This window comes from Stegostoma tigrinum, chromosome 13 (genome assembly GCF_030684315.1).
Source record: "Stegostoma tigrinum isolate sSteTig4 chromosome 13, sSteTig4.hap1, whole genome shotgun sequence".
In the NCBI taxonomy this organism is placed as follows: domain Eukaryota; kingdom Metazoa; phylum Chordata; class Chondrichthyes; order Orectolobiformes; family Stegostomatidae; genus Stegostoma; species Stegostoma tigrinum.
Genome location: NC_081366.1, coordinates 41,302,328 through 41,329,119, shown reverse-complemented (window position 1 = coordinate 41,329,119; position 26,792 = coordinate 41,302,328). Strand labels below are relative to the sequence as shown.

Sequence of the window (26,792 nt, the reverse complement as noted above, 5' to 3'; positions counted from 1 at the left end):
GTTTATTTGATAACGTACAAACTCAATTATCATGGAACTTCATGTTTCACATTCACAGGCTACCCCAGAGTGCTTTATTAAGTTTCTTTTTGTGAGTAGTCACTGCTCTAGCAGTTACTGTTGGCTAATTTGCACAAGTTGCATAAAGTCCCCACAAACAGCAATTATAAAGCTATATAACTAAGTGCAATACATGCATGCCAAATTAGTACATTGGAAATTGTCATTGCTTTGTCGTGATAATACATTGCCGTCTTGAAACTCTACTTTGTCTGACTTTCACAATGTTTTGGATATGTCCATTGAAACATGCAACAGTGCTTATTTTTTCAAATTAATAAGTGGACATACATCTACTTTGGGAAATCCATGATTTTTTAGTCTGGTCGATGCATCACAAATGAATTTATGCCTCATACACTTCAGTAATTTGGCAATGTTTAGAATAGAAATTGGGCAACTATTAAACTACAAGAATGGGGAATTGCCAATTGATCAGATTCCTGTTGACACCGAGCTTCTTTGCTCTTATGGGATTTTTGTTATTATGAAGGTTGTGATGACTGTACATCTAATTTTTTTATTAATACTTATCCTACGTGGTTAACCTGTAAATAATTATGTGACTGTGGGGAAATGTTAGATCTGTGCACTGCAAATTTGTATGTGCGAAGAAAAACAATACAGAATTTAATTCGCAACTCTGTACTTACAGAAACTGTTATTCGAACAGTTAGGCAATTAACCAAAGTGAAAGACTGCTTTCAGACAAATGGTGAATACATCATGTTTGCGTCTTTCGCTTGCCCTGTAAAGTTAAGCCGATGCAAAAATACTTCAGAGGCACATGGACTATATTTCTCCGAAACAGCTCATCAACCCCAATCAGCTGGTTGCACCCTAGTGGCTTGTGGGATTGTTTACTACATATTTTCCAGTCTGTGAAAAGAGAAGCTGAATACAGATTAGATGAAGATTTATCCTGCTTTCAGCTTTGTTCAGTATTATAATGCCTGTCAGACTCATGAGATCTGATGTGTTTTCATTGGGCCAATCAGCAAGATGGCCTATAAACAGTTATTCCTTTGAGGATTATTTTAGCCATGGTTTGTTCAATATGTGGGAAGGTAAAAAACACGGCACTTTTTTGTGCTGGATCAATGGCTTTGCCAAAGATGGCATTATAATAATAAAGCAACAGCATGAATCATAAAATCATGAAATAAAAGTCATGTTTATAATGTCTAGTGTTTGAATATATTTGTTAATATTTGCAGAACAGTTTATGAATTATAATGTTTAATTATATAATTGCAACTAATTGAGCATTTGATGACTTGTGATTCACTTTCTGAAATTCAATTTTTACGCAAGTAGCTTTATTACAAAGTCTGACAGTATTGGTAAAAGATTCCAAAATGTCTCTTCAGAAACCAATAAAAATGCCTGACTCCAGAAGTTTGAAAAGAGCTTAAAAATATTATACTCAGCTTCATTGAGATTTAGAAGAATTGTTCATTTTGTAAAGATATTTACATGTTTATACGAAGAGGAATTATGTTACAAAATTTCAGGGACATTTCTAAAGGGGTTTTATTTCACCGTTATTGCATTTTATATGAGAAAATGCTTTGGCTTCAAAGTTAGTTACACACTTTCAAAGGGCCAGCGATGAGACCTTAAAACCCAAAGTATCTATTTGATGGTGAAATATGTTGTCAACTCCCTGAGGGGTTTAAACACAGTCCTGGAGAAACTTGAGCAAGTTTGGCAGCATTGATAGAGAGAGAAGCAGATTTAAGTCAGCTCATAGGATCCCTACAATGTGGGGATCCCTTCAGCCCAACAAGTCCACACCGAGACTCAGATCATCCCACTCTGATAATCCTCCTAAACTACACATCCCTGTACACTATGGGCTATTAAGCATGGCCAATCCACGTAGCCTGCACGTCTTTGGATTGTGGGAGGAAACTGGAGTACCCAGAGGAAACCCCCACAGACAGTTGCTGAAGGGTGGAATTGAACCCGAGTCCCTGGCACTGTGAGGCAGCAACACCAATCACTGAGCCACCGTGCTGCCCTGCCCCACTTCTGATGAAGTGTCACAGGACTTTGCTTCTGTCTCTACAGATGCTGCAGACTTACTGAGTTTCTCCAGCACTTTGTTTATGTTTCAAATTTCCATCATCCATAGTTCTTTGCCTTTACCTTAAATGGTTGGTTTTGCTCCCTTGGCAATCCTCAGTGTGATGTATGTATGTTTTTGTTATTGGCCTTTTCACTTCCCACTGCAAGCAGTATTAAAATTACTTTTTTTAAAATGCTGATTTGAAAACAAACTATACATTGTCAAAATAGTGTCACTGACCAAATCTTGGGGAGGAAATAGGGGTCTTAGTATCCCATTCAGGCACTTAGAACAGGAGCAGGCCTTCCCTTGATCAACAACTTCTAGGACTTGGACCACCCCAACAAATTTTATTGTTGTGTGTCCTTCTGGCTTTGAGTTGATACCAACAGCGATGGGATCAGGTTTCTAAGTGTGCATTAATTTCTCAGTTAAACCAATCCTAGTAACCTTAAATTTGAAAATGCCTGTAAACAAACCGTATTTTCAATTAAGTATGAAATGGCTGTATTTGTTCATGGTAGTGAAGTAAATGGGAGTGATATATGTTTGGAAAAAGCACATAGAGTTCCCCACATCAACATTCTTCTGAAACAATGTTCTTACTTTACATTTCTATCTTCAGTTAGTAGATAGGGGAAGTGAGAATGGCCACTTTGACATCATTGCAATCTTTGATCAAATTGTATTCACTGGGAATCATAGTAAACCGAAGTCATCTCTATCTCAAAGGTCATGACTGTCGAAGGATAGTCATCTAAGCCCAAGGATATAACTAGGTGCTACATCTTAAGCTTCTTTTTTTTAAAAAAACTGCTTCATCAGTGGCCTTGACTGCATACAAAAGTCAGAAGTGGGGAAGTTTACTAATGATTGAACAATATTCAGCTCCATTCAGTTTTGAAACCGTTGTTTAAGATTTGGCTAAGCCCTCAAGGTGTTCAATTCTATTATTTATTTTTCTGAGCGCTCACAGGAGTTTGCAGGCCCATTGATTGTTTATTCCTTTTCTCGAAGATATGAATCACATCTGCTTTTCCCAATCTGTAAGGTTTAGTGTGTCCAGTGCACTCTGAAAAATATCTGCACAAGATGTTACCACTGTTTGAGCTTTTTGTCTAGGCACCCAAGGATGAAAGGTATCAGAGGCAGGAGACTTGCCAACCTCAAACTTCAGCATCCTGTCTCCCCTCTTACTTTAAAAATGTACATTTACTTTTGATACATTTACTCAATTCTAATATTCCTTTAACGCTATCAACTTAGGTTTATGATGATTTTTAAAATCAGTCATTTGGACCTGTTACATGTCTGGCCAGGTGGAACTTAAACCCAGATACTACAACCGTGAGACAAGACCCCCGTTTACACTTAGTTATTTAATCAACCCATTCAGCTGTATTATGACAACTCTAAATAGATGAAACTACCATTGTGCCACAAGACCCTGACTTACATCTATATGGTAATTTAAAAGTCCCAAGAAAGTTTCAGAAGGGTAATCAGATAACTTACGTCATGAATTTGTCTTTATTCAGACAACATTCCCATTGACATAGTTGGATAAATTCACTTTATAAGTTTTTTTCCCCCTGGCATATTTGAATAGTTTTGTGGAATGCAAATACTACAACTCTAGGAAATCAGAAATAAAAGTAGGAAATACACCATAATTCTGGCAACATCTGTGAAGAGAGAAACAGTGGGCAGAATTAATTGTTTCTTGCCCCACCATGGAAGAGGCTAGGCACAGGTAGGCTATAAAATGGTTAAAGACAGCATAGAGAATCCATTGCCTTTCCTGAATTATCTTGTACAGTATCAAGGATGATCTTATCTGGTGATCAGCTGAGGTCCTTAAATGGCTTTTAAATACACTGTTCCAGAGCTCCAGCCCACTACTGCTGGAACTTACCAGCATTGGGGGTGAGAAAGGGGACCCTTTCCTCTCAAGCAAGCTACAAGATCCCCCTGATGGCAGGAGGGGGTTTCTTTCAACTCAGGCATGAAAGAGCAGTGTCTTGGTGAAACCATGGGCCCTTTTAACTGACATCTCTGTAGGATATGCATGCCTGGCTGCAATTAGTTTACTCCTTGATCTCTGGGTTCCAATACTCTATAGGCAGAGCTGTGGCTTATGGTAGTGCTGGCAATGGTACCTCAACTATTTCCAGGAGTTCCAAATATGAATTAAAGCGAGGTTGCAATCATCCAACTCCAGTCAGGAGACCACCCCCTGCTGTGACTGTTAAACCCACCACATATTCATGTGCATTGCCCCATTGTGTGAATTTTAAGCTAGCTTTTCCTTCTCATTCTTCACAACCCTTGTCAGTTCATATTTACAAAATCACTTGGTTTGTTGGTTTTATTTTTGTAATGCTTTCAAAGCTTTGTTACTAAACCTAACCTGTTGATTATACTTCTGCCAGCTATTGTTTTTCAATCACATAGTCCATTTCTTTCCATGCCTCACACTGCACTGCCTATCACTTCTTCTTTCCACCTATTCTGATGTTTTGAATAATAATTCAGACTTCCATTGTATATACATTTCCTGATGAAAATATGACAATGAAGATTTATGCTGATATTTACTTCCCCACAATTACCAAAATTCATTTGCAATGTTGTTGTAACTTATGGTGTGGATGAGCAGCAGGTTTTGGTATGGTCAGTTGTCTTGGTGGTATAAAATTGGTTGGGAGGTTTGTTGAAAAATGAAAAAAGATTACAAATTATTCAAAAGTAACGTGAAACCAAAGGCAAAAGTGTTTATTTTACAAAAATGTTTATTTTCAACACTGGTGATCTTACACATCAACAAAAAAAACCACAGAAATCATAGCACTGCAGTAGATGAAGGTAGCAATGGGCTATTCTGCATCCACCATCCATATAAATGCAAGATACTATGTGAGAGCAAGTCCAGCATGCCCGTACAAATATAAAATGGTTCAACTGATCAGTGCAACACAGTGCAAAATATGCAAACACTTAACAATACTGAACATCAGTAAAAAATATCAACTTTTAAACTCAGTTTTAATCTAGTACCACTTGCAGCTAAACATGTTAAACAGAGTGTCCGATGCCTAAGTTTGTTACTCTCTTCATCTGAAGAAAAAGAATTTACACATATGCATTTCATGCCTTCATTTCCTTTCCCTGAGACCACCACCACCCCCTATGCACTTTCCTCATTGTACCATCACCACTTGCTTTGAATTGTCCTCATCCATATCCAAAATGTCTACTTCTAACAGTGGTACCAGTAAAATTAAAAGAGGACAATAGGAAAACTGTGCATCAAAATGTCCATTGTGTACCCTTTGCCTACTGCACTACCGACTTAATGTACTGGATGCTAAAGTAGGCATTAGATATACACACACAAAAAATATTCCAAATCCAAAATAATTAGTGATGTTCAAGTTATTAACAAAGTTGTATTTAGAGAAATACTTCCACTGCTGACTTAGTAGCACCTATTAAGACCCATTAAGTCTTAATAGATCACTAGTCAGAAAATAGCAGAAAAATTGCCCTTAAAGAGCAAGTTTGGCATTCAAAAAAAAATCAACATTCTTCAACAATTGGTCCCACAGAAGAATATAATTTTCTTTTGACTAATCTAAAGCCTGGACTAAGTTTCAGCACCCTTCTTGACACATGTGTGAAACAGGCCCCTATAGCAAAGAAATCACTCAGACTTGGCCAGCTGTTATCTTGTTTAAAAACTAGAGTCAGTTCAAAAGTAGGAATGACAGTGCTGTCATACACAATTTTGCCCAGCTTCTTACTTGTGTTCTCATGCTCCAGATTGACATAGATCACTGCACCACGCAGTCCACAGGGCTCATTGGCAGCCATTCGAAGCACATCTCGGGCTATTCTCCTACTCATGTACTGGGGGATCAAGAGCTCTTGGCAGTGAAGCTGAGATTTCTTTGAAATAGACAAGCAGTGCTCTATCTGTTTAGCAAGATATTGGCATGTCCTTTCTTCTAAGAATTCCTCCAGAAAAAGGAAGTCATTGCCAGATTCATTCAAGAAATAGGCATCTGAAAAGCAAAGTATTTGTGAAGATCTTTGAAATGCATTTTTAGGTAATGTATATCTACTGAAGTACAGTTAGAAGTAGATCTTATCCAAATGCCTGAAGTCAAATATTAATTTGTCTTGTAAAGCTCACACCCTATTCACAAAAAAAGTAAAAGAATTGTGGTATCATCTTCAATATTAGTATTATCTTCCAAAAATAAAGACATTCAAATGATTTTCAAAGAATATCCTAAGAGCCAAAAGTCTGATTCACTTGTAGTTGTCATTTTAAAGCAATTATTACTCCACATCTCCAATATACAACAGTGCTTCTATTATACTTTGAAAAAAACCAATGCCACAATTTAGAACATTTTCCTGTTGCTAAGCAAAGGTTTTTTTTTTAAAAAGTTTAAATTGCTGCACAGTGGACTTATTGGTAGTGCTATTGCAGTATTTAACAATATTCCTGTAAATATGATTTAATAGGGCATTACCATATTTAATTTCAAGCTTGTGGTTTCTGCTATGGACTGTCCACCTATGGGCTTCACTGAAATCTTTAAATTGCTCATCAAAACTACTAAAATGGAGCATTAATTGTCATCTGTCAAACTAGAACTTTGATATAGCAATTCAGTTTTACAGCATTTAGAATGGTTATGTTCAATGCTTGAGAGGGGCAAGCGGTTAGTATTTATTATTGTGCAATCGCTATACCTTTATTCTGAATTCTCGATTCTAGAATAGTGGTGATGTAACTGATTAGTTTGAATCAGAATTCAGATGGAAGATATTTTACAGAAAAAGAAGTGAAAAGAAACGCACGTTACTTCACAGTAGCTTTGAGAGAGAAAAACAAACCTCATTTAAAAGGAAACACGTCAAGGGTTTGGTCAGAATAAAAGATTCTCATAATTCAGTTTTAAGATTGCAGCAGTTCATCTAATAGGATATGCTAAATTGTTAATTTGGATTGATTTAGGAAGTTGATGAAATTGAGAACATTTATGAAAGAATCCTGAGCTGCTGAAAATGTCATGGTTTTAGTCACTTAGTATCGACTTGTTGCAATAAGTCCCAACAAGAACAAAGCGACCGAGCGACCCCATCAGCTCACCTGATCCAGGCATTAGGCTTTCGTCATCTGAGTTATAATGTCTCTCAAAAGGGATTTCACCACGTTTTATCTTTTTTGAACTTGTTACCGCTTCGCCTGCGAAGCTATGGTGAAGGAGTCTCTTCATCAACTGGACTACACTATCCCCTTCATCGTCTGTAGGACTTGTCCTTTTACTGTAAACATTCGTGCCCCCAAATCTCTGAACGTACATCATCACCATCACTGCTGAGTGATGTGTCCCACTGTGTCCAGCCAGTTCTTACCCCTCTCGTTAGCGGTACCGAATACAGATCGCAGCTGGCAGCAGCCACCGCTTTCTACTCGAACGTTGCATCAGCTGTTGAGAGGCACATGATCTGATGTCAAACGAGAAGATGCCCCACCCATCGCATTCATTGGCTGTCGTGCCAGAATTGATACATTGTTCAACCAATGAGAGAATTGTTACTATGTGCCACGATGAGTCCTAGATACAGGGGAGAAGCCTCTGCGACTTCTCACTGACTGCAAAGCTAGCTGATTGATAGAACGTTGCAGCTCTTTTCCCTGCATTAAACCAATCACCTAAGGTTTTATTTTAATACTGTTTTGTATTGAAGCAGCGTCTTTTGTACTTCGGGATATTTCTTTATGTTAAACTGCCCACTATTTTTTATTACTTGATATCGATTAGTTTTTTTTAAAAAAAATATCCAAAATAGTTTGTAAATCGATTGGGCGTTAACATAGTTTAATAACAATATTCAGTTTCTGACTTTTTGATGCGGTTAAGGGACATGTCTGTTGGTGGGCATATTTGTGGAAAGTATATTGCAAATGCAGTGGCACATGGACCATATGGAGGTGATCTGAAACTTGTAATACCTGTGCATCTGGCAGTGGTGATGTTTGAAGGAGCGTGGTTGGGGGGTGGGGGTGGCATATGTGTAGAGGCTACCATGGGTGCAGAAAAATGTGGAGAATCGGAGCCCAGTAACAAATTGCTTTGACCACAGAGATTGTTTCATGAAAAATGGAATTGGTGGGAGGTTCAGGAATAGCAAAAGTGGAATCAAACTGACCTGGGAGGGAGGGGTAAAATGGGAGGGAATAAAATTTGAAAGGGTTCAGAAAAGATTTACAAGGATGTTGCCAGGTTGGAGGGTTTGAGCAATAGGGAGAGTCTGAATAGGCTGGGGCTATTTTCCCTGGAACATTGGAGGCTGAGGGGTCGCCTTATAGAAGTTTATAAAATCATGAGGGGCATGGACAAGGTGAATAGTCAAGGCCTTTTCCCCAGGGTAGGTGAGTTGAAAACTAGAGGGCATAGGTTTAAGGTGAGAGGGGAAAGATTTAAAAGGGACCTGAGCGAATACTTTTTTTTGACACAGAATGTAGAATGTATGGAATGAACTGTCAAAACAAGGGGTGGAAACTGGTACAATTACAATATTAAAAAGCATCTGAAGGAGTACATGGATAGAAAGGGTTCAGAAGAATATGGGCCAAGTGCTAGTAAATGAGACTAAATTAATTTAGGATATCTGGTCGGCTTGGACCATGGGCCCTGTTTCTGTGTTGTACACCTATTTAACTCTGTGTAACAAAATGATAGGCACAATTGATATAATTTATTCTTCAGAAGCTATTTGTTCTAAAAATTAAGATTCACTAGATTTGAAAGAAAAAAGTTTTGAAAAAGATAACAATATGCATTGACTGTGCTGGAAACATTTCCTCTTTGAAGCTGGCCTGCTGTTCAATTACAGTCTTTGATCAAGTCTGCCTGCCCAGCTCCATTCATGCCCCATTGAAGTCAGCTCACCACCAGGTGATTTTTTTTCTCTTTTCCTAGATTAACCATTATCATTCTCCACCATCATTCTAGCCTCATGATACAATGATCTTTGTCTCCTAAATATTTCCCCAGTAACACTTGGTCCACTTGGCCCACCTCATTTTCAAGTATGAGGTCCAATAGCACCATTTTCTTGTTGGACAGGACACAGTTTTAACAATTTGTTCTGAACACAATCCAGGAACATTTGCATCTCACTGCCCTTACACTACCCAGTCAATTTTTGGACAAATACAGTGTCCCATTATATTCTGCTGTGTACCATTGGCATACCTCTGTAATTTCCCTGCAGATTTGTCCCCCTATATCTTTCCCAGTGGTTGGTGGTCTGTAGACCACCTTTTTTGTTTCCTTAGCTCCAGCCAGGTTGACTTGTTTTTGTCTTGGATCCCTCTAAAATACCCTCTTCCTCTAGCACAGAAATTGCTTCTTAACCAATTATACCACTTTTACTGTGTTCCTTCCTTTGCAATCTTTTCTGAATCCCTTGTACCCAGGAATATATAACACCCAGTCTTACCCTTCCTTGTGCCACTCTTATTCAATACTAACCACCTCTCCTCCTTTCCTTGTTTTGCAATCCCTTCTGAACTCTGTGTACCAAGAAATATTTAACACCAGCCTTGCCCTTTCTTGTACCAGGTCTCTGTTGTCACCATAACATCATATCTTCACGTGACAATCTGTGTCTCTAACTCCCCAAATTTATTTACTATGCTCCATACATTCGCATGCATGCTCGGTAACCCTAATTTAGACTTGATTAAATCTTCCCTTACTGTTATTTCACCTAGTAACTTACTACTCTATATGCTACTCCTATCTGTCTCCCTCACTATTTTGTGAACCCTGGTATTCTTGTCTAGCAAAATCATAGACTTGGGCATAGTAGTCATCAACCATCCATCTATTCTAATCCAATTTTTCAACAATTGGTTCTAGCCTTATGCTATGCTGTTTCAAATGATGGTTTAAAAGCCTTTAAATATCTTGAGGTTTCCACCCTCTACCTATCTTTTAGGTGATGAGTTTGAGATACCTGCAATCTCTAGATTGGAAAAAAATATCAAGTCTCCTTAAAACTGTGCCCTGGTTGTTGACCCCTGTACTAAGAGGGAATGTTTCTCCCTATCTACCCTATTTCCCTCAGAACTTTGAACACTTCAATCAGATCTCCTTTCAGTCTTCTCTGCTCTGAGGAAAACAGCCCCAGCCTACTTAATCTCCCTTCATGGCCAAATCGCCCAAACAACATCCTGGTGAATCTTCTCTGCACCCTCCCTAGTGTAATCACATCCTTCGTATAGTTTATGTCCAAAACTGCACACAGTATTCAAGCTGTGGCCAAACAAATGTTATACACAGCTCATCATAAAATCCTTGCCCTTGTTTTTCAGTGCTTGACTAATTATGCCACCTATCCCTTAACCATACCTTAACCATCGTATATACCTGTCCTGCTGCTTTCAAGGATCTATGGACGTGCACACCAAGGACCCTCTGATCATCTTTCCTTGTAGGGTCCTATCATTCAATCTGTGCTTCCTTGCCTTGTTAGTCTTCCCAAAATACATCACCTCTTAGTATGCTGTCTTAATGAAATGCCTCATCCTTTAAAATTCTGTGTTACTTCTCACACTCCTGCGAAGTTACATTGTTAATTGCAAATGTTTTGTGGACTTCTGTAAATATATAGAAATTGTAAATAAGAACATTTTTATATGTTCAAAATCACTTTTAAATTTTATGAGGAAACATTTAAATGTTCAACTTAATTGTTTTGGAGTATTTAGTGGCTAACTTCTGGACCAAGTTTGACGCTTGAATTTATAATACATTACTTATGTGACATATGTTCTATATTCTAATTTTTTTGTATGATAGAATTCATATATTTTGATAAATGTACTGAACAACAAATGTATAAATAATAATAAGCATTTCCAGATTCTTTCCATTTGATTTCAAGTATTCCTATATCAGTTTTAATTTGTTCTTGAAAATGTGAATATTGACAAAGATACACCTAATTTTTTTTGTGTTATTTCATGTGATTGGGTCAGCATTTGTTGCCCATCTATAATTAACCTTGAAATGAGTGGCTTGCTAGACTGTTTCAGAAGTTAGAAATGAGGCAACCACATTACTGTGGATCTGGAGTCACATTCAGTCACACCAGATAATGATGGCAGATTTGCTTTCCTAAAGAACATGAGTAGACCAGGTTAGTTTTACAGAAATCAATAGGTTTTTGATACCATTGCTGACACTAGCTTATTATTTCAGAATTATCAATGGTGAAGTTTGAACCTGTGCCGCAGACAATGATAATTACTCCAGCAATATTACTTCTGCATCACCACCTTCATTTTTGTGTTGTGTTCCTACTTTGCTTGAAGTTCTGATGAACCTTTTTGAACCATGGAAGCATAGAAAAAAAGAAGCAGGCATAGGCCATTTGGCCCTTCAAGTTTGGTGCACCAGTCATTGTAATTATAGCCATAATCCTTGAACCCTTTAACCCCAACAGCTATATCCAACTCTTTCTTGAAATCAAGATAACAAAGTGTGGAGCTGGATGAACACAGCAGGCCAACCAGCATCTCAGGAGCACAAAAGCTGACGTTTCGGGCCCAGAACCTTCTTGGATCTTGGATTCTCCAGCATCTGCAGTTCCCATTACCACTCTTTCTTGAAATCATATTTTTTGTGGTAGCAAATTCCATAGACTAAGCATTCTCTGGGTCAAGAAATTTTTTCTCATCTCAGTCCTGAATGATTTAACTGTATCCATAAACCATGGAGATAATGGGAACTGCAGATGCTGGAGAATTCCAAGATAATAAAATGTGAGGCTGGATGAACACAGCAGGCCAAGCAGCATCTCAGGAGCACAAAAGCTGATGTTTCGGGCCTAGACCCTTCATCAGAGAGGGGAATGGGGAGAGGGAACTGGAATAAATAGGGAGAGAGGGGGAGGCGGACCGAAGATGGAGAGTAAAGAAGATAGGTGGAGAGAGTATAGGTAGGGAGGGGATAGGTCAGTCCAGGGAAGACGGACAGGTCAGGGAGGTGGGATGAGGTTAGGAGGTAGCTGGGGGTGCGGCTTGGGGTGGGAGGAAGGGATGGGTGAGAGGAAGAACCGGTTAGGGAGGCAGAGACAGGTTGGACTGGTTTTGGAATGCAGTGGGTGGGGAGGAAGAGCTGGGCTGGTTGTGTGGTGCAGTGGGGGGAGGGGACGAACTGGGCTGGTTTAGGGATGCAGTAGGGGAAGGGGAGATTTTGAAACTGGTGAAGTCCACATTGATACCATATGGCTGCAGGGTTCCCAGGCGGAATATGAGTTGCTGTTCCTGCAACCTTCGGGTGGCATCATTGTGGCAGTGCAGGAGGCCCATGATGGACATGTCATTCTAGAGAATGGGAGGGGGAGTGGAAATGGTTTGCGACTGGGAGGTGCAGTTGTTTGTTGCGAACTGAGCGGAGGTGTTCTGCAAAGCGGTCCCCGAGCCTCCGCTTGGTTTCCTCAATGTAGAGGAAGCCGCACCGGGTAGAGTGGATGCAGTATACCACATTGGCAGATGTGCAGGTGAACCTCTGCTTAATGTGGAATGTCATCTTGGGGCCTGGGATAGGGGTGAGGGAGGAGGTGTGGGGACAAGTGTAGCATTTCCTGCGGTTGCAGGGGAAGGTGCCGGGTGTGGTGGGGTTGGAGGGCAGTGTGGAGCGAACAAGGGAGTCACGGAGAGAGTGGTCTCTCCGGAAAGCAGACAGGGGAGGGGATGGAAAAATGTCTTGGGTGGTGGGGTCGGATTGTAAATGGGGAAGTGTCGGAGGATAATGCATTGTATCCGGAGGTTGGTAGGGTGGTGTGTGAGAACGAGGGGGATCCTCTTGGGGCGGTTGTGGCGGGGGCGGGGTATGAGGGATGTGTTGCGGGAAATACGGGAGACGCGGTCAAGGGCGTTCTCGATCACTGTGGGGGGAAAGTTGCGGTCCTTAAAGAACTTGGACATCTGGGACGTGCGGGAGTGGAATGTCTTATCGTGGGAGCAGATGCGGCGGAGACGGAGGAATTGGGAATAGTGGATGGAATTTTTGCAGGAGGGTGGGTGGGAGGAGGTGTATTCTAGGTAGCTGTGGGAGTCGGTGGGCTTGAAATGGACATCAGTTACAAGCTGGTTGCCTGAGATGGAGACTGAGAGGTCCAGGAAGGTGAGGGATGTGCTGGAGATGGCCCAGGTGAACTGAAGGTTGGGGTGGAAGGTGTTGGTGAAGTGGATGAACTGTTCGAGCTCCTCTGGGGAGCAAGAGGCGGCGCCGATACAGTCATCAATGTACCGGAGGAAGAGGTGGGGTTTGGGGCCTGTGTAGATGCGGAAGAGGGACTGTTCCACGTAACCTACAAAGAGGCAGGCATAGCTGGGGCCCATGCGGGTGCCCATGGCCAGCCCCTTAGTCTGTAGGAAGTGGGAGGAGTCAAAAGAGAAGTTGTTGAGTGAGGACGAGTTCAGCTATCCGGATGAGAGTGTCGGTGGAGGGGGCCTGGTCGGGCCTGCGGGACAGGAAGAAGCGGTGGGCCATGAGGCCATCTCCATGCGGAATGCAGGTGTACAGGGACTGGACGTCCATGGTGAATATGAGGTGTTGGGGGCCAGGGAATTGGAAGTCCTGGAGGAGGTGGAGGGCTTGGGTGGTGTCACAGACGTAGGTGGGGAGTTCCTGGACCAAAGGGGAGAAAATGGAGTCCAGATAGGTGGAGATGAGTTCGGTGGGGCAGGAGCAGGCTGAGACGATGGGTCGACCAGGGCAGGCAGGTTTGTGGATTTTGGGAAGGAGATAGAAATGGGCCGTGCGGGGTTGGGGAACAATGAGGTTGGAGGCTGTGGGTGGGAGGTCCCCTGAGGTGATGAGGTCGTGAATGGTGTTGGAGATGATGGTTTGGTGCTCGGGTGTGGTCCATAAACCATGGACCCTGGTTCTAGACTCCCACATCATCGGGAACATTCTTCTTGCATCTACCCCATCGCAGTCCTGTCAGAACTTTATGCATTACCTTAGTACTACAAGCTGTTCTAATATTAGTTGTGTATCTTTGATGATGTAAATGGAGTATTCCAAATTTTGACCAAACACCAAAGAAGAAATGTGGGGTAGATTTCCAACTGAGAACGGTGTGTATCTTAGAGGTAATAATGCTTCCATACAGTTGCTGTTCTTGGCTTTCTTGCTGTAGATGTCTTAATATATGGACTGTTGTTGAAGTTAGATTCTCAAGCTGTTTGTTTATATCTTCCTGCTGGTAAAAGGATAGAAACAATACTTTGACGCTAGGAAGGTGGTTGTCAAGGTAAAGGCAGGATTCTAATTTTTAAAAAAAGTTTTCTGTCTCAGATAATGTCAAACTTCAACAGTATTGCAACAAGGTGGTAGTATTCTCCAATGTTGGAGATGATGATTCAGTATTGAGGAGTTTCACATTAAACTACTCAGACTCCCCAGCTTCTTCAGTGAGCATCTACATGAAGATGATTGGGTATTGTTCTGGCTACCAGGATGTTTTAAACTTTTATGAACCCCGTTGGCTTTGGACTAAACTAAGCCTCTGTATCTGAAAGTGTGTATCATTCAGAACGAAACAGATGAACTGAAAGTGCAAATGGAAATAATTAAGTATGGTCTGATACCCATTACAGAGGAATAGTTGAATATTGAAGAATACCGAACACCTAGGAAGGACAAGAAGCCAGGAAAAGTTGGAAGCTGGTTCAATTAATTAGTGGTAGTGTTAGCAAAATACATTTATGGGACCAGGAAGTAGAAACAATTTGGGTCAAAATAAGAGATGACAATAGGAAGAAGCCACTTTGGAAGTAGAGAACAGGCCCTCTAACACTAAACAAGCAGTAAGATGGAGTATAAAGGAAGAAACATTGGGAACTTGTCAGATGGATATGGTGCTAATCATGGGGGATTTTGATCTACATAAAGACTGGAAAAATCACCTGGGTGAAAATAACCCAGAAGATATGTTTATTGGATGTTTTATCATAATTTCTTTGATCAGCATGCTCCGAGGCTGACCAGTGAGCAGGATATACTCAAACTGGTAATGTGCACTGAGAAAGGATTGAGTAATGGCCTCATTGTGAAGGTGCCTGTAGCGGGAAGGGAACATAATATGATTGAATTTTATATTCAGATTGAGGGGAAATAGAGTACACAAGGTCCGAGATTAGACTTTTAAACTTAAAAAAGGGCAACTATGAGGGCATGAAAGCAAAGTTAGCTAAAATAAACTGGTAAATTAGGTTAAGAGAGGTCAATAGAAATGCAGTGACAGATATTTAATGAGATAATTCAGAATACACAAAATATAAATCTCACTGAGAAAGAAAAGTTCCAAGGGGATGACTAACCATGCATCGTTAACTAAAAGTTAAAAATAGTATCAGATTTAAGGAAAAAGCTTATTAATATGCAAAGTTGAGTGACAAGTCAGAAGATTTTATATGAGAAGGGAACAATTAGAGTATAAGAGAAAGTGAGCTAAATTAGATAATTGAAAAAGAGTGAACATTGGTCACTTAGGAATTTTGTATCAGCCCTTGCTGTAGGACCTAAGAAAATTACAATGACCAGGGAAGTTTTTGGGGGGCGGGGTGGTGCTTGCTAACAGTCCCCTAAGGCCCTTTAGCATCTTAAAAGAAGTGGGTAATGTGATACTTGATTCATTGTTTCCAATTTTCCAAAATTCCCTTGATTAGGGGAAGATTCCATTCGATGGGAAAATAGCAGATGCAGATCCTTTGTTAAAAGGGAATGGAGACAGAAAACAGGAATCTACAGTCCTGTAAGCTTAACATCTGCCATAGGTAAAATGTTAATGTGTTAGAAGCAGTTCAGAGAAGGTTTACTAGATCAATACCCAGAATGAGCAGATTGGCTAAACAGACAGAGTCTTTATCCTCTGGAGTTTAGAAGAGTCAGATCTGAAGTAATTGAAACACAAAGTTCTGGGGGGACTTGTTCTGGTGAATGTTGAAAAGATGTTTCCCTTTTTTGAGAGAGTCTAGAACTCCGAAGTTATGGTTAAAAATAAGGAGGCACTCATTTAAATCAGAGATAAAGAAACATTATTGAATGGCACAGCAAGCTTGAAGGGCCAAGTGACTTATTCTTATTCCTTACTGGTATGTTTGACATATACTAGAATGGCAGAGTAGGCCCACAGAACTGAATAAATTACTTCTTTTTCTGTTGGATGAGGTAGTGCTTTATAATGCAAATATTTGTAATGGAAATAAATGCTTAAAATTTTAAATGATTGGCTCGAATTCAGTCATCTGACATTCTTGAATATAATATTTGATATACTAGAAAAATAGGCTTCATATTAAACCTTTGAAAGACTGAGGCGTAGTGATCAAACTGTTAAATGCGTTAGCAGGTTAATGAGAATATACATTATGCTTAGTTTTCTTGAATCTAAAAGGGTCATTCTGGCAACAACCTTGCTAGTCTGCTTGAAATTAAAATGTTTTGTTAAATGGATAGTGGGCTCAATATTTGTTGATATAACTAGTATGATTGCTAAATGTTTAATAATTTTTATCCTCTTCGTTTTTGTATACTGGACTCCTTATTTTCATTCCTGTGATTATTGCCCAATCCACTGCTGTTTAGCTTATTTGCCACTGAAACTCATATCCCTGTTTTGTTACCTCTAGACTCAATGGTTTAAATGTTCTCCTGGATGGCCAATGACTTTGCAACTTCTATAACCTTGACTTCATTCAAACCTCTATTGTTGAATCCTAATTCCATTCACACGCCACTACAATAGTTAAGGATTGCATTGTTACCCCGTCCAGCAACATTTCCTTTTTAAGTTTTAATCATTGGTTTTAAAGCTGTTGGCGGCCTTTCCCAGAATTAGACTTCAGAACGAAATTTTATTGTCACATGTACTCAATACATGAGTCCAGTGAAAAGTGTATAAAGTCACCATTCTCTGGTGTCATCTTGGTTATAAAACTAGAATCTCAAAAAAAGGAATGGAAGAAATAAAGGTAAGAAAAATGTCCAGATCTCAAACTCTTACCTGCATAAAGGTTTTTGTAACCACCAATGCAGACACTCGGGCCTACCCACAACCTGAAGTCGCAGTCAGCCTGTGAGTCTCACATGGATTGCTGACAGGAGCTCCTTTCTCGCTGTCACTGATGCTGCTGCCACCTCCGATTGCTGGAGGAGCTTTTCCACTAGTGCTTCTGTCACCAGCCCCGAACGCTGGGAAAATTCCGCCATTACGCACATGACCTGCTCTCGCCGCTGTGCTGATGCTGCTGATTAACCCACCACAAATGGCTTGATCATTTTGTTTGCAGGACTTGCTATTGCTCAATCTTTCTATTCCAGCTAGTTTTCACTTCGTTGCTAAGGCACAGAATGACATAGCTAATGCTAGCCGGAAGTAGTCAGTAAGAAAGTTCCTCTGATTCCTGCTTGCAGGTCTTTTTCAGTCATATTCTACAGGAGTAACAGTTCTTCTCTTCTTGCATCTCTTATGCTTGGAAGTGAGGTTAGTCACACCCCAATGGTTGTCATTATTAAATCACAGAATAATCCAGACACACAAATATGAGATGTGCAGCCACTCTCGCTGTCTGAGTCTCTCCCCCCCCCCCCCCCCCCCCCCCCCCACCACCACCACCACACTAATGTAACCTACTTTATTACTTCTTCAGTTCTGGGCACTTGCACACCCTGAATTTCAAATGTTTTCTGTCATTAGCTGCCATGCTTTCAGCTATTTGGGCCCTGAGCTCTAGAAATCCCTCCCTCTCTTCTCTAAATCTTGCTGTCTGTCATCCGACTAAGATACTCACAACGTTTTGGTTGTTTGCCCTGGTATTTCATTAGTGGCTTGATGTCAATTTTCCTTTGATAATACCTTTTCAATGTGACTTTAGAAATTTTAACATCCAGTTGAAATTGATATTTAAATGCAAGTTTTTGAGGTTGTCATGTTAGTTTTTTTGGGTAATCTGAATCCCAATAGCTTCCAGTTGTGGATTTAAAAGCAATGAAGGGTGAGCAAAGGAGTGTCAAACCTTTTTGTTAATACGTGCATAAAAAGGATTTGGGACATTTTCAACTGTAAGGATTCTTTCAATGCATTTGTTACTGTGGTAACACTCAGTATCTCCACAAATTATATTTTGGACTAAGTTCCCTATCTCCTCTTTTGAACAGGGTGAAAAAGGCTCCATCACCATTTGTATTCTCAATGACAACAGAGCCAGCGTATCAATACAAAAGACAAAGCTGAGATATTTGCAAGCATCATCATTCAGATGTGCCAAGTGCTAAATGTATAATCCAAGATAGTTGCTTCCTGAGATTCCCAGCTTACCAAATGTCGGTCATCAGCCTATTTAGTACATTCCATGTGATACCAAGAAACAACTGAGTGTACAGTATGCAGCAATAGCAGGTCAAGTCTGGATAATCGCAAACCCATCAATCTATTCTCAATCATCACCATTTATTCACCAGTATCCTACTCATTGATGCTCAGTTTGAATCCTGTTAAGTCCACTGTTCTCTAAATCTTATTGCAGCCTTTGCTCAAAACATGGATATCAGGGCTGAATTCTAAAGATGATGTGACAGCAACTGTCCTTGACATCAAAGTAGCATTTGACTGAATGTGGTATCAAGGACCCTGAACGAAACTGAAGTCAATAAGAATCAGGTGAAAAACTCTCCATTGCCTCAAGTCATATGTAACACAAAACCTAGATGGCATTCATGTGACAAGCAAACTCTGTATTAAACATATGCTAGGCAAATACTATCTCCAACAAGTGGGATTCAAACCACCTCATCTTGACATTGAACAACATTAACATTAATTAATCTTTTCATCATCAACATCCTGTGGTTTAGCATTAACCAGAAATTTAACTGAATCAATCATATAAATAATGTAGCTACATGAGCAGGTCACAGACTGCATTCTAATGGCAAGTAATTCATTTCCTTAAGTCCCCAGAGTTTGTCTGCCATCCTTAAGGCACAAATCAGTAGTGTGATGGTTTGCTCCCCACTTGATTGGATGTGTGTGTTCCTCTAGCTCCTCTCAAAAAAATTTGATTGCCACCTCTTCAACTACTTTACGTCTTCACTCCATCTACCACTGTCTACTAGATGTACTGCTCCTTCTAGGACAGTTCTATTAAGGCTCCTTCGCCAATGTCTTCCAAAACTGTAATTTCCATTACCTGGAATGACAAAGACAGTGGACACATGGGAACAACATTACCTACAGGCTTCCTTTCAAGACAACACCGCCTGGAATTACAAATATTTTGACATTCCTTTACTATCTATTGACCAAAGTCCTGGAACATTCTCCCCAACAGCATCACGGGTCTACCTACATGAGTTGACTGGAATGATTTGAGAAGGTGGCTAACTACCACTTACTTCAGGGAATAGTGATGAGCAATAAATGTTGACCTTGATAGTGATGCCCGCATTCCATGAACATTTTCTTTTTAAAACTTGCTGCAGTTCGAAGGAGGAAGATTCCAGATGAGTCAGTGAACGTGCATGAAGAGATCAAAACCAGAAATGTCAAAGAATGACTGCTTTGTAGTTGTCAAATAATTTGCCTAATCAGAAAGTTGTTTTTAAATTAACAATTGCTGAGTGACCTATTCTACATGGTGAGAATTTTATCGAGCACATACTTTCATTTCCAAGTTAATTCTGAACTGTTATGCTTTGTTAAACTAAAAACAGTCATAATGTAGTCAGAAGCAAAACTATTATTTTCTTCACTTTGATTAAGTTAGAAATCACCTTTACCTTAATTTTGTGTTTTAATTATCAGCTGCATTTAATATTGTGTCTTAACCTTTAATATTTTTGAAAACCATGTTTAATGCGCAATTACAATTCACTAGAGTGACTCAGGCATATCAAATTGAATGTTACACAAAGAAGGTGTTCATACAAATCTCAGTTCACAGTTCCATATAACAAAGTGTTTTAAAGTGGCACATGCTGAAATAGAAGAGTACCAATTTCATGTGAAATGGAAAGTAGAGATCTGTGTGTCTAGGCAAGTCAGTTGACTCACAGTGATTAAAATCATTTTTCAGATAGTAATTGATCACTGGTCATTTTAATACATGAATTTTTATAGTCTTAACTGGTTATATTTAGATCAAGATAGCTTTAATTGAACAATTTATTGTTGAACAGAACTCAACACAGTGGAAAAGTAGTACTTGGTGTTTTGTACAATAATCAGATTCTGTGTTGGATAGATTTGCTTTCTCAGCACTAATAATGAACACTGGCTTCTCCCAAGTAATTTTACAAAGAATGTATTGTGCCTTTATCTTTAAGCTGCTACCATATTATTTTGGCTGATTGTCCTGTTTCATTAGATTGCCTTTTCTGTGGATTAGTTGTAAACATTCTCATATGTGCCGCAACATCTGCAGGCAGTGGTTTTGGTTATGTGAGCATTGTGTCACATAAACAATAATGTACTGCAAAACATTACAAGAAGAATAGCATGTGATATTATCCTAGGGACTGGACATAACAAAGGCACACTCTAATCCTGCAAAGTTCTGCACACCAGCATCAGATGATTTATGTCAGAGCTGTCTCACAGCCTGTCAAGTAGCAGCTTGACTTCCCTATCAAGACAATATTCCAAACTACTCCATCACCATCCCTGGGTGTATCCTGTCCTAAATACAGAACAGATTTATTATAAGTGGTGGCACTGTGATATACAATTTTGAGAGATTATCCCTGGCCTTTATCAAATTCAATTTAATATGAAGCTTCATAGCAACATACCACGCCTCCTGCTTATGAACTTGCAGTTCTCCACATTGAATATCATGAGAAAAAGCAGTGAAAGTAGCAATACGACAGAATTACTCTGACTTAAATGTCCATAACCAAGAATGATACAGCAGCATCAATACTGACTGAACTGGTCTAGTCCTAAATGATATAACTGCCAAATTAAGTTATAGCAACTGCTGAGAGAACTAACACTGAGGAAAACCAAATCTCATAAATTTGTTTTCAGTGATAATGGCAACTGCAGATGCTGGAGAATCCAAGATAACAAAGTGTGAAGCTGGATGAACACAGCAGGCCAAGCAGCATCTCAGGAGCACAAAAGCTGACGTTTCAGGCCTAGACCCTTCATCAGAGAGGTCTGATGAAGGGTCTAGGCCCGAAACGTCAGCTTTTGTGCTCCTGAGATGTTGCTTGGCCTGCTGTGTTCATCCAGCTTCACACTTTGTTATCTCATAAGTTTGTTTATTGTACAGGTATCTGCCCATGATCACATTGGTAGAAGCAACTATCTCTCAGTCCTTTTCTGTCATTTTTGTGTAATGTAGAATAGGTTCAAAGCTGAACAAGTACTTCCAAGCCAGGCATTCATGAGGCACTGTGAGCTGTCAACAGCAGCAGAGTTTTATTCAGTCACAGTCTATAACCTCATGGTCTAGGCTATCCCGCACCCTACCACTGCCACCAATCCAAGTGACCAACACTGGCTCAATGACGAAAGTAGAAGAGTATGTCAGAATGAGCATCAGACATATCTAAAAATGATGCACAAAACTAGTGTAGCTACAATGCAAACTCAGTACATGTTTAAAGCGTTATGCCAGTCACAGAATTAAACTAATAATAAAATATTATTACACAAGATAGGATCTCAAGATTCTGGTGTTAATGTATTAGCCTAGTTTGAGGATTAATTAATACACAAAAAGGAGGCGGTTAGGATTAATATGTCTTTTTCCAGGCTGGAAAGCTGGAACAAGTGGAGTGCCACAAGGATCAGTCCTGGGGCCTCAATTATTTACTGTCTATTTTAATGGTTTGGAAGATGGACTAGGAATGATATTTCCAAATTTGATGATGATACAAAAATAGTTGGGAGGGCAAATTATGATGAGGACATAAGGAATCTGCAGGGGATTATACATAGGTTGAGTGAGTGGGCAAGGACTTGACAGATGGAATTAAATGCACAAAATGTGAGGTTATGTGCTTTGGTAGGAAGAATTAAAAGGCAGACTATTATTTAGAGGGACTCCCAAAAAAAATAGTACAGAGGGATCCAGGTAGTTTGGGCATGAAACACAATAGTTTAGCATTTGACGTAGCAAATAATTAAGAAGGCAAATAGAATTTTAGCCTTTATTACTAGGGAGTTGTAGTTTAAAAATAGGTGAGTCTTGTTACAACTGTACAATCATGTTAGCGAGGCTACACCTAAAGTGCTGTGTGCCGTTTTGGTCCCTGTATTTAATGGGACCCTAATCGCACACTCACCGTGTAGACATACTATTTCACAACAACTGTCAAAATGGCCGTTGTGACCTTTAAATTTCTATGCTACAAAGGACTTGTCAGAATGGAAATCTGGCTCTGCATTTCTGAAGGAACCACGATCAGAACCTCCCGTCAGAAATGCAGAGCTGTTTTGTTATGTACGATAGGGAGTGCAGGGACAATCCGAGTGAGATTGCCATTCCTCGTAAAATACAGCCCATTGTTACAAATTATTCCTCTGCATGGTCTAATATATAACTCAAGCAAAACTATCCACATTCATTTCTCTTGTTATAGTTGGCTGAACATTTTAAGATGTATATCAAGGAAATTAAAACATCAAGGTAAGTTATGGAGATATCCAAGTAGTAGTTCTATTATTTTGAAAATTTTAAATCACAATTAAATGAGACTTTTGTATTGATGCATCAGCGTGTCACATGTGGCTATGAATAAATGTGTTACCTTCCAATTCAGCACTCAAACACTACAACAAATAATGTGAGGCTCCTGTAGAAAGAAACAAGGTTGCTGTTTTGAGGTTGCTTCAGTTTGGGTGCCACGTCAGGCTGTTAAGAAATCACATTGAAAAGTTCAGAGGAAATTATCCTGAGAAAATCATGAATATTTTTATTACTAGGTGAAGCAGGCATTCTCATCCATTCTGCAAGCATTAAGAATGAGCTGCCAGAAGAACAAAGCCCTACAATACATCAAAATGGACAAGCAAAACTCACCAGTGAAACAGCACCTCAGGTCCAGTTAGGCTGAGATCTGAGAGAAAGTATAGTTCCTACATCAATTGTCAGTCCATACTCTGGTACAGTTGTAAAAGCAAACATTGTGCATAGTTTGGCATACACCAGTCTGAGCACCAGAGCCAAAATTCAGTCTGATAATATATTTTGTAGTTCATTACAATTGACATTGTTAAGAAACTCCTATATTAAGGCAGGGAAGTTATACAACACTGAATGTTCTTAAAAAAGAACACACAAGTGAACTAAAACCCGAAAGAACTGCAAATCATGTAAATCAGAAACAATAACAGAAATTGCTGCTAAAACTTCGCAGGTCTGGCAGCATCTGTGGAGAGAAATCAGAATTAGTGTTTAGGGTTCAGTGACACTTCCTCAGAACAAACATGCTAACAAAACCTTCTATAGCCACAGTACATATCCCAACTTCATGCTCAGAGTATTTGATGAGAACATGCATGTAGAGCTTTGAATGTGAAATTAGGAAGAACAATAAAATGGACATTAGGCTAAGGAATGGGCTTTTGAAAGGTCAGGCAGTAAAAGTTGTACCTTAACAAATGTTTCAAGGAAGGAGCAGCAGGGGAGAGCCAAAATATTTTATGATGAAAATTCAGACGCATAATGTCAGCTTGGCTATAAGCGTGAAAATAGTGATCAATAGTGAAGCAACAGGAGTGATGAATGTGCGTAGGTCAGATCACAGTACCAAGGATTCACAGGCACAACTGCTTAGATGTGACAAATCCAAATCTTTGTTGTTTATGTTGCCAGTTAGATTTCTATGGTTATGGTAGATGGGGAGCAAAATCCAGAACTCTGTGGCCTTCTCCCCATTTACTACCTAAGGTCAACATTAATGCCTAACAAGGTGGGGAGATGAACAAAAACTGCATTTGCTCCCATTCTGTGACTGCCTTGAAATTATAAAAACAACTATTTCCTGCTCAGATTCTCTTGGACTCAGCATAATGTCAGCTTGGATTATTGGGGTCTCAAAATACCTTTTCATTGGCAGCATACTAGTTTTCACAAGCCTTGATAATATGAATGTTCACCTCAGCCTTACCCCCAATGTCAATGACAAATGTAGACTCAAAATTCTCATACAAATGGTATTAATTTACCTTGCCATAAGGATATTATTTCCACCTCTTTTCGCACAGACATTTAGAGTACTAAGGGACAGCATTTTGTCCATTGTGTCTGCACTGCTCAATAAAGATCTGACTACATTAATCCCGTTATCTGCTTCAGACCCACAACTCTGGAGGCAATGGCAACATGAAGGAACATCTAAATACTGCTTAAACGTTACAAGAGTTTCCGGATTCAACTATTCTTTCAGACAATGAATTCCAGATTCCCACCACCCACTTGAGTAAAAAAGATTTCTCCTCAAAGTCTCTCTTCCTAACCATGTATCTCACATCTTAATTCTGTGCCCCCTGGTTATCTCTACTAATGGCAGAAGTGACACCTTATGCAGCCTACATATGCCCATTGTAATCTTGTACATGCCTGTTAGGTGTCCTCTCAACCTTCACTGCTGCAAGATAAACAATGGCAGTGTATCCAATCTTTCGTCATCTCAGACCCTCCAGCTCAGGCAACATCCTGGCAAATTTTCTTCACACCATCTTTATTACAATTGTTTGCTTCCCAGAATTTGGTGACCAAAACTGCATGCAGCATGCTAGTTATGGCCTAATTAGCATTTTACAGAGTTCCAGCATAACCTCCTTGCTCTTGTATTCTTTGCCTAGGTTAATAAAGGGAAGTATCTCATATGCCACCTTGACGACCTTGTCTATCTGGCTTACTGTCTTTAGATATCTTAGGATACGTACGCAAAAAATTTCTCAAGATTTTCAGTACTTTCCAAGGTCCTGTCATTCATAGTGTAATCTTTTTCCTTGTTAACCCTTCCTAAGTGCATTACCTCACACTTTTCAAAAGTTTGTATTCAATTTGCCACTGCTCTGGCCGCCTGACTAGCCTATTGATGTCCTCCAGCAGCTTTTGTCTAAACTCATCTCTAATAACCAGCCAACCAATGTTCATATCAACCTCATACTTTTTGATTACCTCCCTTCCAAATCATTATTGGAAACCACACTAAGCCCTATAAAACCGCACTAGAAACAGACTTTAGATCATAGAAACATCCTTCTACCATCCCCCTGCTGTATTGAGTCCTCAGTACCCTAAGCAATTTTTTTTAAATTTAGTTAGCTGTCAATTAAGTGAAATTATAATTAGTTAAACATATTGTTGACGGCTCACCTCACCTCATCCATGATCAGCTTCCAATCTTCCTAAACCCATCAAACAAGCCAGACATCAAGAAACTCCATATGGGCATCCCAGGCATTGGTATCTGGCCTGTGCCAATCCATCATGACCATCACCGATATACTTAGGAATCATAGAATCAAAAAGCTGCAGCAGGGACAGGCACCCAGATCTCAGAATGGGCCAGACTGAATGAATCTCAGGGCTGCTCACTTGCTCTCTTTGGGCTTTTTCACTTGACACCAACCTGTCATGCATCCATGTCTTTCCATTCCAATAACATGACATGCCTTTTATTGCATTGCAGCTCAACCAAGCTAAAGGAGATCAGAATTGTCGTACCGAGGTGTTCTTTTGTGTAGACACAGGGCAGGTTGCTTTGCATTAGGAATCTTTCTGGGGTTGAGGAACATCTTGACAGAACAGGAAGATATCAATTGAGCACCTAAAATATTTGCCAGCTGCCTGAGTAGCATACTGCACATTTTTCAATCAAATGGTCATATCAGAAAATGGATGGCAGCTAATCCAGTCAAGGGTGGCAGCGAACAGTGGAGGACGGATGGGGGTGGGAGTTGGTTGCTACTGCCAGTCAGGGGCAGCAGTCTAGGCCTGTACATAGACCAGGGACTTCACCACGGTCAGTCATCAACTTGGGATGCCCATGGTCTGGTGATCTGTGCCAGCACCATTTGACGGGTGTACGGTAGTCCACTCTGTACAGCCTGCACAATCAGTCAAAGTATCATGTAACATCAGCTGCAACAACAGTGGTTAGCCATCTGGTCAGTCATGTCTAGGGGCTGTTCAGTGAAGTTGGTCAGAGATTTGCAGTGAATACAGACTCCGGGGCCCTTCCATCATTCTTTCAGGAGGGTACAAGAGCGGCCTGTAACGACAGTGGGGGTACTCACTACCAAAAGGAATGGGTGAATCAAGATTGATGGTGGAAACAAAGGCATTTGTAGAGTTGGAGACAAGGGTGGTGAAAGGGAAAGTACAAGGTGTTTGGGAATGTGCAGAACTGCTTTGGAGGGCATGATAGGACTTGACATCAAGAACATCGTACTCCATCTTTTATACTTGCCACAAAGGCGCAAAGAGATTCTTGGTAGGCAGGATTCCAATTGATGGAGATTAACATTTGTTAAATGTCTTGTTAACATCAAACTCCTCTCACTAATCTTACCAAAAATTACCAAAAAACCTGGG

The 26,792-nt window shown here is 40.0% G+C and overlaps 1 protein-coding gene and 2 long non-coding RNA genes across 4 annotated transcripts in view; 2 read left to right on the top strand and 1 right to left on the bottom strand.

Annotated features, from left to right (window-relative positions):
• Positions 1 to 26,792, top strand: part of LOC125458556 (uncharacterized) — an 81,817-nt gene that overhangs the window by 12,498 nt on the left and 42,527 nt on the right. The gene's annotated exons all lie outside the window — the stretch shown is intronic.
• Positions 4,918 to 7,649, bottom strand: si:ch211-39i2.2 (DNA damage-inducible transcript 4-like protein-like). Its single transcript, XM_048543943.2, has 2 exons — positions 7,296 to 7,649; positions 4,918 to 6,195 (listed from the first exon to the last, which is right to left on the bottom strand). The coding sequence occupies exons 1-2, from the start codon at positions 7,516 to 7,518 to the stop codon at positions 5,711 to 5,713; spliced, it is 708 nt and encodes a 235-aa protein (XP_048399900.1). The 5' UTR covers positions 7,519 to 7,649; the 3' UTR covers positions 4,918 to 5,710.
• Positions 7,756 to 20,312, top strand: LOC132210473 (uncharacterized). Its single transcript, XR_009446616.1, has 3 exons — positions 7,756 to 7,867; positions 9,025 to 9,108; positions 18,394 to 20,312. It is a non-coding gene; the product is annotated as an uncharacterized LOC132210473 (long non-coding RNA).